This window comes from Coccinella septempunctata, chromosome 5 (assembly GCF_907165205.1).
Source record: "Coccinella septempunctata chromosome 5, icCocSept1.1, whole genome shotgun sequence".
Classification (NCBI taxonomy): Eukaryota; Metazoa; Arthropoda; class Insecta; order Coleoptera; family Coccinellidae; genus Coccinella; species Coccinella septempunctata.
In genome coordinates, this window is record NC_058193.1 from 26,520,883 (window position 1) to 26,535,976 (window position 15,094).

The window sequence follows — 15,094 nt, forward strand, 5'->3', positions numbered from 1 at the left end:
TTGTGAAAATCGAAAAATTGGAGTAACGAGCCATCATCAAGTACCTGTATCTAAGGGTTAAGAGGTAAACAGATTTACGAAGAAATGCTTAAAATCCTTGGTGATCAATGTCCATCGTATGCGAGCGTAAAAAATTGGACTGCAAGCTTCAAAAGGGGTAAATTTTTCATTGAAGATGATGACCGATCGGGAAGGCCAGTTTCTGTGTCAATCCCCGAAAATATCGATACAGTTCATGACATTTTATCAGACCGTCCAATTAGGCTAAAATGGATACCTGAAGCACTGAATATTTCATACTAACGCGTTCATCATATAATTCACGTCAATTTGGACATGAGAAAATTGCTGCAAAATGGATGCCCAAATGTTTGAATGTTGACCAAAAGCGTGCAAGGGTAGATGCATCGCGTTCGATCTGTGCTCGATTTGAAAACGATGTAGACTTCTTAAACCGAATTGTTATCATGGATGAGACATGGGTACATTTCTACGATCCAGAAACAAAGCAACAATCGATGGAATGGCGACACTCTGGTTCTCCAAGACCTAAGAAGAAGTTGCGTGTTCAAAAATCTGCTGGAAAAGTTCTTGCTTCAGTTTTTTGGGATTGCCATGGAGTTATCAAGACTGATTTCTGGATAAGGGTAGAACAATAACCGGAGAATTCTATTGGACATTACTGACCAATCTACGGGAAAAAATTGAAGAGAAAAGACGCGGAAAGCTATTGAAAGGTATTTTGTTTTTGCAGGACAACGCTCCTGCACACAAATCTCACATTGCCAAGCAAAAAATTTGTGATTTACGGTTTGAATTACTAGAACACCCCCCTTATTCTCCAGATTTCATTCTCCGACTATCATCTCTTTCCTCAACTGAAAAAAAATTTCAAAGGTCGTAAATTTTATTCCATCGAGGAGGTAATAAAAGTTGTTGAGGTCTGGTTTGCAGAGCAAGACGAAACATATTTTTTGAAAGGTCTAGAGACATTGTAGGTTCGCTGTAATGAATGTATCTGATTAAGAGGAGAATATGTTGAGTAATAAAATATTTTAACATTGAAATTTTGTTTGGTTCTATAGTAGGCTAAGAGTTTTTCAATATATCCTCGTATAATGTGAAATCGCCATTCAATTGAAACCATGACCATTAAAAAAGCGAAGGTACTCAAATGTCATTACCGAAGATAAGTGTTTGTTACCCTTTGCTATAGGTATCTATATCCACATAGGCATTTACAATGAAAAGTTTGAAGCACATATTAAGGTATTCTTAGCCATTTCACCCATTTTATTCTGAAAACCGAACCACTGTGAAATTGTCGAAGAATTCTTAATCCGGCAGTATACAGGGTGGTCCAGATCTTAACCAAGAAATTTCAACAACGTCAAAAATAAGCCCTAGTTTGTCATATAAACATTTGTCGAGAAACTACCCCTCTCCAAGATCCACGGTGTTGAAATTTTCCTTTTTAAATCACTGTGTTAACAAGAAAATCAAGAGTGTTGAGTACTAAGGGAGTGATTTCGACCGCCACTGACTAGACACGCTTCCTGTTGACCGGCCCACCTTTGCCCCTGTTCCCTTCAATAGGATTCAGTATCTACGATCTGAAACTTTTTTTGCTATGCCCTCACGACTTGATCTCATAATGGGAATCTTGTCCGAACCAATTCCCGATTGGGTCCTGCCCAACATACGGATGATGGTAAGTAAGCATGCTCATTTTATTTAGGTCCACAGTTTTTATGGGCGAAAATCCAAATTCAATCTTAATATCCTGTTCGTTCGGTCTGATAACAATCTTCACGATGCAGTAGTCGCTAGGAATGTTGATTGAAACGAACTCCGATTTAATCGAAATGGGATTGAGATTACCGATAAAGTATGCTGGCTAATAAATGAAAACCAACATTTTTTTGATAATCCTATTTCGCTGAAATCTTGAAAGTGCTTCTATGAGTTTTCACTACAGATAGCTACGTCCTTCGAGAGAGATTATATACAGGGTCTTGTACATATATTTTAACAGAGGATTCCAAGACTTCTTCTCTTCGCCATTTTTTCCAACTTGGCTCGGTTGGAAAATACAGGCTGTTGAAAATCCATAAAAATGTAGTTTTGAGATCTCACGAAATTCGGAAAATTGGGTACTATTATGGCTGAATGTAAGTTTGTTTGAAAGATCCATAGATATACTCGTATAGAATCATAGATGTAGCTTGTTTTCTTGTTTTTCTGGAAGCACTTCTGTTTTTCCAGGGGTCATCATAACTCATTGTGAAAACTTAAAATGGCTAGACTTTCTTATCTGGGTTGAATCGGAAGAAATGGTACAAGAAAAAGGGTTTCTTTTAACCTCAAGAATCTAACTCTTAGTCTCTCTAGTCAAAAACTTACCCTGTTTAATAGGATAAAAAACAACTCTCTAGCACTAGATGATTTTCTACCAGTTCAGCTTTCTCTCTCTGAATGGGTTATTGATTTCATTGAAGTATCAGAAGTTTTTGAATATCCTTCATATAAATATCCAGTTCCCTCTTGTAGAGAAATGTTCTTTACGACTTAATTCTTCTGAAGCCAAATCCGTTCTGAATTCACCTATTTTTTTTTACACTACGAGAAGAAGATTCAAGATTTTATGAGTTTTTGTACTTCAGCTCATGTGGGGCCAGATGAAGAGTAAAATAAATAATACACTGTGATATTTGTGTGTTGAATACACTTATGAGTTGAAACCGAATGCCTTTGTCATAACTAGAATTTCATAGTTGAAACAAATTTCATATATTATAAAATGGATAATAAATAATATGGATTTCCTAGTAAAAATTTGAATTTACTGCTAATTATATTTATTTATTTTTCAGATTAAACTAGTTCCTAATTTTGAATCTTAGTTGAAATTGGCATAAGGGAACTTGTTCGGAGTTGAAAATGTGGTAATTTTATTCTTTAAATGTTTATTGAGAAATCTTGGTGTCACATTATTGTCGTTGAGATAGTTGAAAATAATAATCTTGCTCTGAAAGAACATTGTGAAGCAAATTGACATACACAACAGTAATGATGACAAAATTGAATCTGTTGAAATAAACAAAAGAAAAAAGATCAATAACAGGTCTACAATAAAATTAAAACAAGAATGAGGAAAGAATATCTACTTGTTACTGCAAGACAACCTACATATGACTTCTCATTTTTCTTTACATTGGCACCTCTTTGACATAGATTCCCTCATACATCCTATCATATTCCACAAACAAACCCTTGGCGTATCCCTATGGTTGCTTACAGCACGATGAACATAGTCTAACCAGCCAGTTTGTCATTTTGACAACTTGTTTCAACTAGTTTTATTGATTATTATCAAATTGATTTGCACTAACTGTTAATATTCATTTTTGAACAGCAGTGAATTTATATTTCAATAAAGGCATCCAGTAAAAACTAGATTCAACTAGAGAAAACACGTTGTTACTGGTTTTAGCAGTATAGAGGTATAATTCCTGTATGTAATGGACAATATTATTCAATAGATTTCCTGGACAACCCAGGAATTCCATACATTGCTCAGGTATTGTATCACCGGAATAATAGACACATTGCCAGAATATACGCGGCGAGTCTTTACTAGTAGAAATATTTTGAGAGTAGATTCTTGAGGTTGAGAGAAACACTTTTTTCCTATGCCTTTTTTTCCGATTCGGCCCTGATAAAAAAATATATAGCCATTTTAAATTTTCATAATGAGCTGTGCCACACCTGAATAAACAAAATTTCCTTAAGAATAACAAGCTAAATCTATGACACTACACATCTGCGGATTTTTTAAACAGAGTTGTATTCAGCAAAAGTACCTAATTTTCGGAATTTCACAGATACTTTTCATTTTTTAACATTAAATTACTCGAGAACGGCGCACTATAAGAGAAAATATGTAGAATACTTTTATTTTACAAAACGTCCAAATACTCTAGATAGCGTCCAACTTAGTTTCAAGAGTTGGGTTCTTTGAATTTCTGATATTTTTATGGTGCTCAATTCTTAATTAATAATGAGGAAACTGGAAGACGTAGGTGCTATCTTGTATTCGAGAAAGATTAATCGAATAAATGAAAAACTATGTTCCGAAATTCATTTCATTCGATAAAACCGTCTGTGAGATATTTTTTTTCATTGTTTTTCAAAAGTTTGTAGCTTTTAAACTGAGCCGATTGGAAAAAAATGGTAAGAGCAAAAAGTGTTTCTTTTGCCCTCAAGAATCTACTGTAAAAATATTTGTACGAGTCGAAGACTCACCCTGTACCCTGTATATCAGGCCGGGGGTTGATGAGTTTTTTTTTTAATTGGCTAGACTATCTTATTGAAACTAAGTCTGAGAAGTCGTTTTTCCAATTGGAACCACTACGACCGCAAGAATTCCCCTACGAATCCGAGGCCCGCGACAAAAATTTGGTCCTCCGATCCAGGACCATCCGACAAATCCGAACTTGATCTTGTTAATTGACAGGTGGCGGGTACCTCCCGATGCCATTAATTCGACGTGGCGGAAATTCCTACGTGCCCTCGATCCTGATTAAACGAACCGTCCGCATTCGGGGACGGCCGATGAAAAAAAGTAAGAGATATCGGCCTATCTTCGAGAATTAACAAGTTCTCGGTCATATCTTATCGATCTTTATCCCGTGGGTCTTTTAATCTCGACCGGAGCCATCAATTCGGACGCGGCATTTTAATTGTGTTGTTTGGAGAGAGGAATCTACGGACTTCTATGGCGTTTTGTCGGGGTAAAGGTACCGCTATGCTGATGGGGTTGAATTAATTCCAGTCGTTGGTTCAGTCACAAACTTAACCTTTCTAATCGAGATTTAAAAAAAACTCCTATAAGGATTTTAAGCACGATTTTCAGGAGTCATTTACCTACTCATGACTGTAAAATTCCTGTCAAACTTGAGATATTTTCCAGCAGGGCATCAATCTGATCCAAATAATCCAAAAAAAAAAACGTTTTTATAACTAAAACTCCTATTCGTCTCACTCACACAGATTTTATATCATTTTGTTGCAATTTACTTGGGTGTGTCCAAGGAGGAATATACTTTGGACAAAAAAATCAGCCTTGTTTGCAGGGTGAGTCTTTGACTCGTACAAATATTTAAACAGTAGGTTCTTGAGGTCAAAAGAAACACTCTTTTCCTTTACAATTTTTTCCGATTCAGCCCTGATAAAAAGATATAGCCATTTCTTTTTTTTTATAATGAGATGTGCAGGATTACTTTCAGATTAACTAGCTGATTGTATGACACTACACATCTGTGGATCTTTTAATCAGAATTGTATTGAGCCATATCACTAAATTTTTCAAATTTCACGGATATTTTTTAATTTTTGAACATGAAATTGCCCGAAAACGGCGCATTATACGAGAAAATATGAAGAATACTTTTATTTTACAAAACGTTCAAATATTCATAGGATAGTGTCCAACTTAGTTTCAAGAGTTGTGTTCTTTGATATTTTGGTATTTTCATGGTACATAATGGTCATAATGAGAAAACTGGAAGACGTGGGTGATATCTTGTGTTCCAAAAAGACTCATCAAATAAACGAAAAACTATATTACGAAATTCATTTCATTCGATGAAACCGTTTGTGTGACTGAAAATATGTAGGGGGAGTCTGGGAGACTTGCTCAGGTAGGAGACTTGAACCACCTCAAATATTTCAATTGAAATTTCGCCCTACCGGTATCGTAAATAGCTTGCGACATACTCGTGACAAGGCACAACTAGTGGCGGCTCCATTTTGGCCGCCATCAGAACAGTTTGGGAGTGACAGGGTTGAAAGTGATATTCTTGTTAGGAAGTAAGAAATTGATTAATTTTTGTTTGTTACACTGTCTGAAAAGTTTAATAGGTGCATGGTGTTATTTAGTTTTACTGCTTTCATTGATTAATATTCTTTTACAAACGATGAGCTTTTTTAAAAATAGTTTCAAGAAAATATCTGTTGAATAGACTATAAGGGAGTGCGGGAGACTTGACCTATGCTATGGTCGGAAGACATAATCAGTGGTCCAAATTTCCCGCACTGAGCTTAGATGATAGATTGCTTCAAAAAAAGTTGAATAATAGAAATAAATATAAAAAATATTATACAATTTTTCAAAAAAGTAAAAAACATCTCGGAAATAAGTCAGAGTGACTCTGAAATAAAAAATATGTATTTCATACCCCGAAACATCTGATGATGAAAACCTCGACATAGACAATCTTTGGTCATAAGAAATTTTTTCTTTCAATTTTTTTAATTATGGTCAAGTCTCTCTCGCCCTCTGTTCAACTCTCCCATGGGTAAGGGAGCATAAGCCAATTTTCAGTTCGTAAAAAAATAATTGCTGTACTCAAAATGTTCATCTCACCATCACTCTACTACTATCTATCGTTACCATTTTGACAATTTTTTCAAAGGTGGTGTATACTCAAAAAGATTACTCAGGTTTTTCATATTCTCGAGTTCACTCTTCTAGAGAATTTCATGTACAGTCTTTGAATCGTACAAATATTCCAACAATAGATTCTTGAGGTCCAAAGGAACACTTTTCTTCTTCACCATTTTTTCCGAATCAGCTCGGTTTAAAAGATACAGGCTGTTGAAAAACCATTATGGGGAGTCCGGGAGAGTTGAACCCCTTTTCACTCTGAAGAAAAGTTGTATCTGTAAATTGTAGCAACTCATTTTTTGTGTGAAGATATCATGCCCTAATGAGTTGCTACCATTTACATATACAACTTTTCTTCAGAGTGAAAAGGGGTTCAACTATCCCGGACTCCCCATAATTGTTTTTCAACACCCTGTATCTTATAAACCGAGCTGATACAGAAAAACTAGTGTGGGAAAAAAGTGTTTCTTTGGACCTCAAGAATCTACTGTTGGAGTATTTGTACGATTCAAAGACTCATCCTGTACATGACATTCTCTAGAAGAGTGAACTAGTGAACATGAAAAACTTGAGTAATCTTTTTGAGTATACACCATCTTCGAGAAAAATGTCAAAATGTTAGTGAGGAATAAGCTCCTGCTTCGCATAAATAAACAGACTTTTACAAAATCTTGCGTTTATTTTGGGACAGCCCTTACTTCCATATATACATCATATGTATTATAATGATCTATTCTGGTTGATTGTCCAGAAATCGACAGAACCAAAACCGACGATCGATTCCACCGATCTAATTCAGATACCAATAAAATCCCCGTTCAACCAAGTAGGCCCTGCCGTAATTCCACCCACCGAACCGCCGCCATTATTCAAATAACACGGACGCAAAACGATTTCCGTTGAAAATTGTTTCGAATATGGGAAACCAAGATATATGGGAGAACGGAATTACCGCACGTATACGTTTTCGATCTCGTCCCCATCTGACAAATTACAAATTGCTTCGAAAATGGCAAACCGCACTCATGAAATCGATCCCGACGAGAGTTTTACGTCGGCAGAGAACGAGCCGCTTGAGAACCTGAAGATGGCGAGTTGGGGCCGTCCTGAATGGATGAAGTCTAAATCGAGTATGGATGGGGATAGGTGTAATCGGGCACATTAGCGAGGTTATAAGTGTGAAGGGTCCATCGATCAGGAGTCGGCTACCTTGTTCTTTCGCCCCTTGGGCAAACTAGTGCATGAACTGGGCAAGTTTATCTTTCGATTAAGCATTACGTGGAAAAGGGAAAATGGCCTTGCTGAGCTCTTCAGTCATTCCAGCATTTGGATAGTATTTGAAACCTTATCAGTCTAATGAGAAAGAAAAGAATGCATTTTGAGCTATATTTCACGGGAATGTCATAATGGTACTTAGCCATCATGCCATCTTGCCTAGTCTAAACAAAATAATACAAATACAATACAAAAAGGATCCTCAAATATGTGAATGCTGACCAGATTCAGGGTTGGGTAGTATTTCAATAGGTACTTGTGATTGTTATTGAATTCTTTCTTGAAAATGTAATTTGTAATTGGTATTTCAAATACTTGACGCTGTAGTATTTTGTAATTTGTTAATCATACGTACGTTTTCAAAATAGTTAAAATATGTCTATCCTACAAAATGGAATTGGGGAGTAAATGTAAAGTAAATTACTCATCTCATAAATGGGTTAAGACGTAATACTTTTTCTACCATTGAATAAGAATACCTACTTTAAATTATAGTTAATATTTACCCCGGGATTCATAAAGCTTATTATTATTATTATTTGAACCGGAGTCGTAGTGGCACTATCAACCTTTCGGGAACTGCGACCATGTAGATCTTTTATTCTCTACCCTACTCATTCATGGGAACCCAAGGAGGTCGTCAATGGTGTTGATAACACTGACAACGGTTTAAGGGGCCTTAGCCGTTACCTCGTGAGTATCCAGGAGCGGTTTCCCCATATGAGTGGTTCGTAGGTCTGCCAGCTCTGGACACCATACCATGTATTCAGCTGTTTCTGCCTCTGATCCACCGAGCCTACAAATCTCATCTGCTGACTTACCCATACGGTGCAAATGATATTTGTACCACCATCACCCGAAGCTCATATACGCCATTGCCGGTGCCTCTTTCTGATTTTGATCTATCAGTAAACCACGTGGATGACTTTTTGTCCAAACGATTTACGAAACTTATTGCACTAGGACGGTCAGCTATGACCGTTTCAAAGGGAGTTTCAAAATCGAAAATGATTGGCATAACATCCGATGGTTTTGCAAAGAGGTTTGAGTCCAATTAATTCAATATCCTCATATGTTCAACCCAGTTTCCGGGTAGGAGATTCCCATTAAGGGATATTCTTATTGCTTCAAGCAGGCTACATTTCCTCACATGTAAGTGTAGGGAAAGCAGATGAAGTATGGCCTCAAGCGCTGCTGTAGAAGCTGTATGCATAGCTCCCGTAACAACAGGCCATAACGCTTGATCGGGGAATCAACGCTTGATTGACGAATAGACGTCAATTTGTTTTCAATCGATAATTCAGTCATGATTATTCAGACTAACATTCTCGCATACAATTATGATGCTTATACGTCCATTCAATTATTCTCAATTGATACTTCTTCAATATATTCAGAAATGAAAGGGTTTCAGTGATTTCGTTTTAGAAATCGAGTGACTGTGAAATCGTTGATCGGACAATCAAAGTTTTATGAAACCTGCTATTGAAGAAATTCATTGAAGTATTGCAATCAATACTACGTCTTTACTCTTCAAATTATATTCTGGGCAACAATGGTTATTATGGCAAACTTCTGCCAACTCTAATGACACAATTGGGAGAGAGTTCAGTAGGAATATAATAACTTTTTTGAACTGTCACCTGAAGGGAATGGAACCATATACATATATTCTAATTATGAAATGCGTCGGCTGTCAGAAAGCACCCCAACAGTTGAGGAGTAAAACTTGCTATTCATGCCTTAGAAGGAAATTACAAAACAATTAATCAATGCCTGGAAGTAGCAGCGGTAGCAGTAACAGACGTTCACGATAAAGAATAGTGACAGTGATCACAATGAACTGCCAACAAATAGAATCAAGTGTTGTAACAATAAGTTGTTAAATTTATTTTTCTTCAAGAATATCCCTGATAAAAGTTTATACATATATGTACTGACATTAACGAAGACTTAATTACTCAGTAACTCAGGACAAACGATGATACATTTTCACTTTACGGAAGACCTATTCCTCGGAAGCTCTGGAAAAATATACATTTACAATTCCTGTCCAATGAACGCAGCGAAGAACACTTCAAACATTCCCGAAACACCTGTATACCATCCAATCTGGAAAACTTCGCTCAACCCAGCTTCGTATTGGGGGAGAGAAAGAGTGCTAATAGCAGAAATTCTGGGTAGTATATTGGATAAACTTCGATCGCTGCGTACCCAAAGGATAACGGTCAATACTGAAAGAGCTGCGGGGGTAATTCATTTACAGACTGGAAAATGGTGATGGTGAGGATTAAATGAAATTGGCGGAGTTAGAGGAGAGCGGAAACCGCAATTGCTAACTTCGATTCCTATAACAGATCAATTTAGTAATGGGATTCATTGATGGATTCCAATGCGCTGTCGGATAATCAACACAGATCAAAGGGACGCGCGATGAGAATTATTAATTCAGCTCTTGGGTGAAAGACTAAAATTTTTCGCCTCTTCTTCCTTTTCTATAGAAAATTCTGTTATATATCGAAGCTGAATGCTTCCAGACATGAATCCTCAGAAGAAATTGAGAATGCATTGATTATATGCCTCTATAAACAATTACTTATACTATAACCGAAATACAGAATATCTGATTGAGATTGACGTGTTGTGAAGAACAGTTTCCAAATTCATCCACCCAGCTCCATTCCAACCTCCCATTCGACTTCATTATTTGATTTGACTTTTCAATGACACAAAACATTGCTGACACACAATATGAGGTGTATTAATTCCAAAATAAATTTTTAAAGATGTGCTTTTGACAAAAACAATCTGGATGATGACCACATGGTATTCTGGACGAAGCCATATCTCGAACAGAAAATATATTGTAGGGGCACTACAGACAGTTTTAACATATAAAAATCATCTCAGCTTCGACATCAAAAACGTTATTTCATTTTCGAAGATTATAAAGTAGAAAGATAGGAAACGAAGCGACTAAAGTGATGTGAGCGCCATCTGTGTTTCAAAAGTGTTTTTAGGACCCTAAAACTGATGGCCATTTTGATCAAAGAGGTTTTGAATGTTCCGATTCTCGTACCGCCTATTGTTCATCTAGCTCGTTCTTCTAGTTGCTGATAATTGATTTTTTTTGTCTAATTTCTTGGTGAAAGCCCTAAATATGGTTCGAAACTTTATTGCATGGTGAAGAACTGTGGATCAAGTAAAATGGATTTACCGAAATTAAGTTTTGTACTTCACTGAGGAAATGGAAATGTAAGTACTACAACTGGTAACATGTGACTCAGTCATTCATTGACTTTTATTTTCAGGGCTCCAAAATGGATGAAATTTTCATAGCGTAAAGACAATGACTTCAGCAAACACTACTTACTACACCATGAATAGTGAACATTTTAGTGTTAAGGACAGTTCATCCACGTTACATGTTGTATGCAAGAAGTATCCTTGCATGAAGGGCCTATTTAGGGGAATTTATGACTTTTATACGTCCATTCAAAGATTCTCAATTGCTACTCCTTCAATAAATTCAGAAATAAAATCTATATTGAAATTCAATACGAGGAATAGAATTCGAATTTCGCGCCTCTCAATTATAAAACAGAAAACTGTAATTAAACAGTTTTTCTGTATTGACAGTTACAGTGACTCTAACGAGACAGTGGCGACAATTGTGGTCTCGTTTTTCATCGTTTTAGCAAGAATATGGTGGATTTAGTCACGTGACGTGACGTGAGCCAATCCGCATTCCGAATTAGAGATCATAGCATTGAAATCTGTGCTTCTAAGCCGCCATATTCTTGCTAAATTTCCAATTGTCGCCACTGTGTTTGATAGAGTCACTGTATTGACAGTACGTTTTTAGCTCCATCTCATTGTCAAATGTGTTTTCACTAGCCAAAATGTAGTCGGTTTGAAATACTAGAGATATGAGGGCGTTTCCTATCTTTCTACTCTATAATCTTTTTCATTTTGTTTCGGTTTCAAATAATAACACTTTTCAGAGAATTATCTTATTCATGAAACGTCATAAGTAGACGTTTCAAGACGTTTTTTTTCAATTCACTGAGTTGATAAACGTCAACTTACCCTTGTTGCTATGGGTTGAATAATGTTTTTTTATATCCATGAGTTTCGGTTACGATTTCAATGTCAACTTTCAGGAATTCGACAACAACGGGCGATCGAAAAATCCTTTCTCTCGAAAAGCCCGCTTTTTGCCAACTGTCGATGGAAAGAAAAGAAGGAATTTCGTGCCAATTAAAATCGAAAAATCGAAGGGCAAACACGTCATCCCAAACGAGATGGAATTTTTCAGTTCTTTCCGAGTAATCTATTAGACGGGCGAAGCAGCGGACGTACAAGGAAGAAAAAGAACGGGAGCGACGCGGAGCATAGATAAAAACTTTCCTCCTCGTCGTCCGAAACGATTAATTTAGTTAAAGATCGGAAAAGACATCTCATTATGAAATACTCGGAGGGTTTTAATTCCACATTATTCTAAGCCGGCAGCTCGTTAGGGACCGAATTGACGGAGGTAGGACGCATATTTCTGATAATTCGCATTCGGCGAGGAATATCCTTTCTGCGACCCGAGAGATAAATTAATGGAAGGCTACGGTGAGTTCCTGAACACACCCTCTAATCTACGTTGGCCACAAAAAGAACAGCTTCCTTAATAAACCACAGAAAGGAATTGGTTATAGCGCACTACTAATTAAAGACCCCTTAAAACGAATACAACGCAATAAATTATCTGACTATGTCTCACGTGTTTCAGCGTTTTCACAATTTTTCACAGAGTGTTATTAAAGATGCAATAAATAGTTGGGGAGCCCAATAGGGAAATTCAGGATTTACCCGATCGTGTCAGATTAATACGAGATACCATGGCCCCTGTAGAGTTCCTCTAACAAAAATTAGACCTGTATACAGGGGGAATTATCTAGGACAGCCTGTCAGAATATTAAAAAAAAACGATCACGGTACATACTCGAGCGTGTCAGATTAAGATATATGTGATTAATTATATGTTGATAAGTATATAATACTAGACAAAAAGAAACTATTTGCATTCCAGCTCATAGAACGAGCAAATTTGAGTATTCTCCTATGTATAGTGGCAAAAAATTCTACAATCACCTGCCTGATGGATTTAAAACGTTGAAGTTTTCGAGCTTCAAGAAAGAAATAAAAAAAATTCTTTCAGAAAAGTGTTTTTACAGTAAAAGCGAATATGATCCTGGGTAGTTTTTAATGTTTTTTTTTTGTACTGGCTTAATTTAAGGATATCTAGGGTGATAACCGTAAGCATTGTTATTTTTTTCCCTTTAATTTTTTTATTTCCTTTTTCTGTCTCCTCTGAGGATAATTAATTAATGTTTAATGCTATTTATGTTGACCCTCCCTATACATGTATGATGTCTCAAAGGATTCCATAAATTATTATTATTATTACATATATCTTAATCTGATAATTTAAGCGTGACGAAAATGTGTGGGAGGGCGCCCAATCTGCAAAAAAACGTGTACATTCTCTAGCGTGGTAGCTTTTTTACTTATTTTGAAGCTAATGATTCAAGAATAACGGAAAAAATATAATCTGACAGTTTCAGCAAGCCGAAATAGCAAAAATTGGGCATAAAGTTTACAAAAATAAGTTTTTTTCAATTATCCCCTCTCCTGGGCCTCAAATCTTTTTCGCATTCATTATAAAAGTTGTAGATCATAATATTTTCTACAAATGTCGGCTGAAGTAATTTCTTCTACGTTCAAACGTTTTTGAGATATATGGCGACTAATGTACATTAGACTGGGATTTTACTTTGACCTTGCTCTTTCGCATGTATGGCTAAGCTCCTCGTCCTCGAAAACGGTTAAGAGTATGTAAAGTTGCTTCAGACAAAATTTGTAGAGAATTTTATTATCTACAACTTTCATTATGAATACAAAAACGATTAGGGGTACAGGCAGGGAGATATATAAAAAATTGCATTGTTGTCATCTTCAAACTGTCAGATTAAGAAAACCCCACCTGATTAGTGTCAGATTAATGAGTCAACACGTCAACACGAAAATCTGACATGCTCGAGTATGTACAAGTCCGAATTGTAGCTTCCTTTGGGTTCAATTCACATGAACTCTGAAAATATGCCAAGTTTGAAAATTTTTTTTTACCATTTTCAACTCTTCCGTATGGCCAGCCCTACCACGCAAACTATCAGATAAACATTAATCTTAATCGGGCATGCTCGACTATATACACCTAACGATTTCTCTTTACATTTTTGAAATAATGCAGAGGCTTTCCCCACCGCTGAAAGTGCATACATCTTGCAACCTTTTTTTTTCTAGCATCTAATCTTCAAAATCCACTAGGTCTTCACGACGCTCGAGTAAATCCCGATTTAGCATTGTGGGCTCCCAACTAAAAAGTTCATGTGATTTTTTTAACGAACATTAATATTTCGAGAGAAAACATGCACCCTTGAAAAACAACTTCGTTTTTTACACCCAATATATCAATATAATTATGTGTCTAGGATACAAGAGAGTCGGATAGAGGAATCGATAGGGTCGGTTACCAAGGTTGTTTTAAGGAATTAATCTTATTTTAACACTTATGTACTGCTGTGCTTATAAAATGCTGATTATTTTGGAAACGGTACATTTGGTCTATTCTGTGACGTTTGATTATTGGGACACCCTGTATATAAAAGCTAAGAAGATGCACAGAAATGCATTCGAATATTAGTTAACATCATTTTAGGCTGGTCATTCGTTTCCTTCTGAAGAAACACTCCTAATAGTAAATTTCCTAAGCATTTATGTATATTCAAACCATCATAAGCGTATAGGGGACAATAGCTTACCTGGCAACGGGCATCATCTTGAGAGCCAGCGCTTTGCTGAGGCAGAACCCGGCACCTCCTGTGGCGAACCAGAACTTGACTTTTTGCTGTAAAAGAGATCGAAAACCAATTAGTGTCCCTGTGGGGGCTGTTCTGTGGGGTTCCACGGAATGGGAACAACGTTGTCAGATTTGCAGATAACTAAATTTATAGGTTGAGGTGAAAGGATGACATATATCATGGTATTTTACTGTTATTGAACGGTGGAGGTAAAATACATCTGACACGGTGAATGTACGGAGATATATCGGATCTGATAGAAAAATGGACGCCATAAGGATTCCCAGCTAAGAGGAATTCGAAGCAGTAGGATTCTTATGGATGTATAGAGTGACCATTTCTCACGGTTCTCATGTTATAATAATAAGCATAGATGGAGTGCACTTGCTTTCGGAAATAAATATGATTCAAATTATATTTAAAGTTCTCTTATATCACATATGAAATAGGAGAAAATTTT

General features: G+C 36.4%; 1 protein-coding gene across 1 annotated transcript in view; it reads right to left on the reverse strand.

Annotated features, from left to right (window-relative positions):
* The window catches only part of LOC123314170 (fringe glycosyltransferase), a 127,555-nt gene that overhangs the window by 27,100 nt on the left and 85,361 nt on the right, over positions 1-15,094 (reverse strand). The window contains exon 6 of the mRNA XM_044899291.1: positions 14,596-14,681. Within this exon, the coding sequence (XP_044755226.1) occupies positions 14,596-14,681 (86 nt within the window). The remainder of the gene's footprint in view (positions 1-14,595; positions 14,682-15,094) is intronic.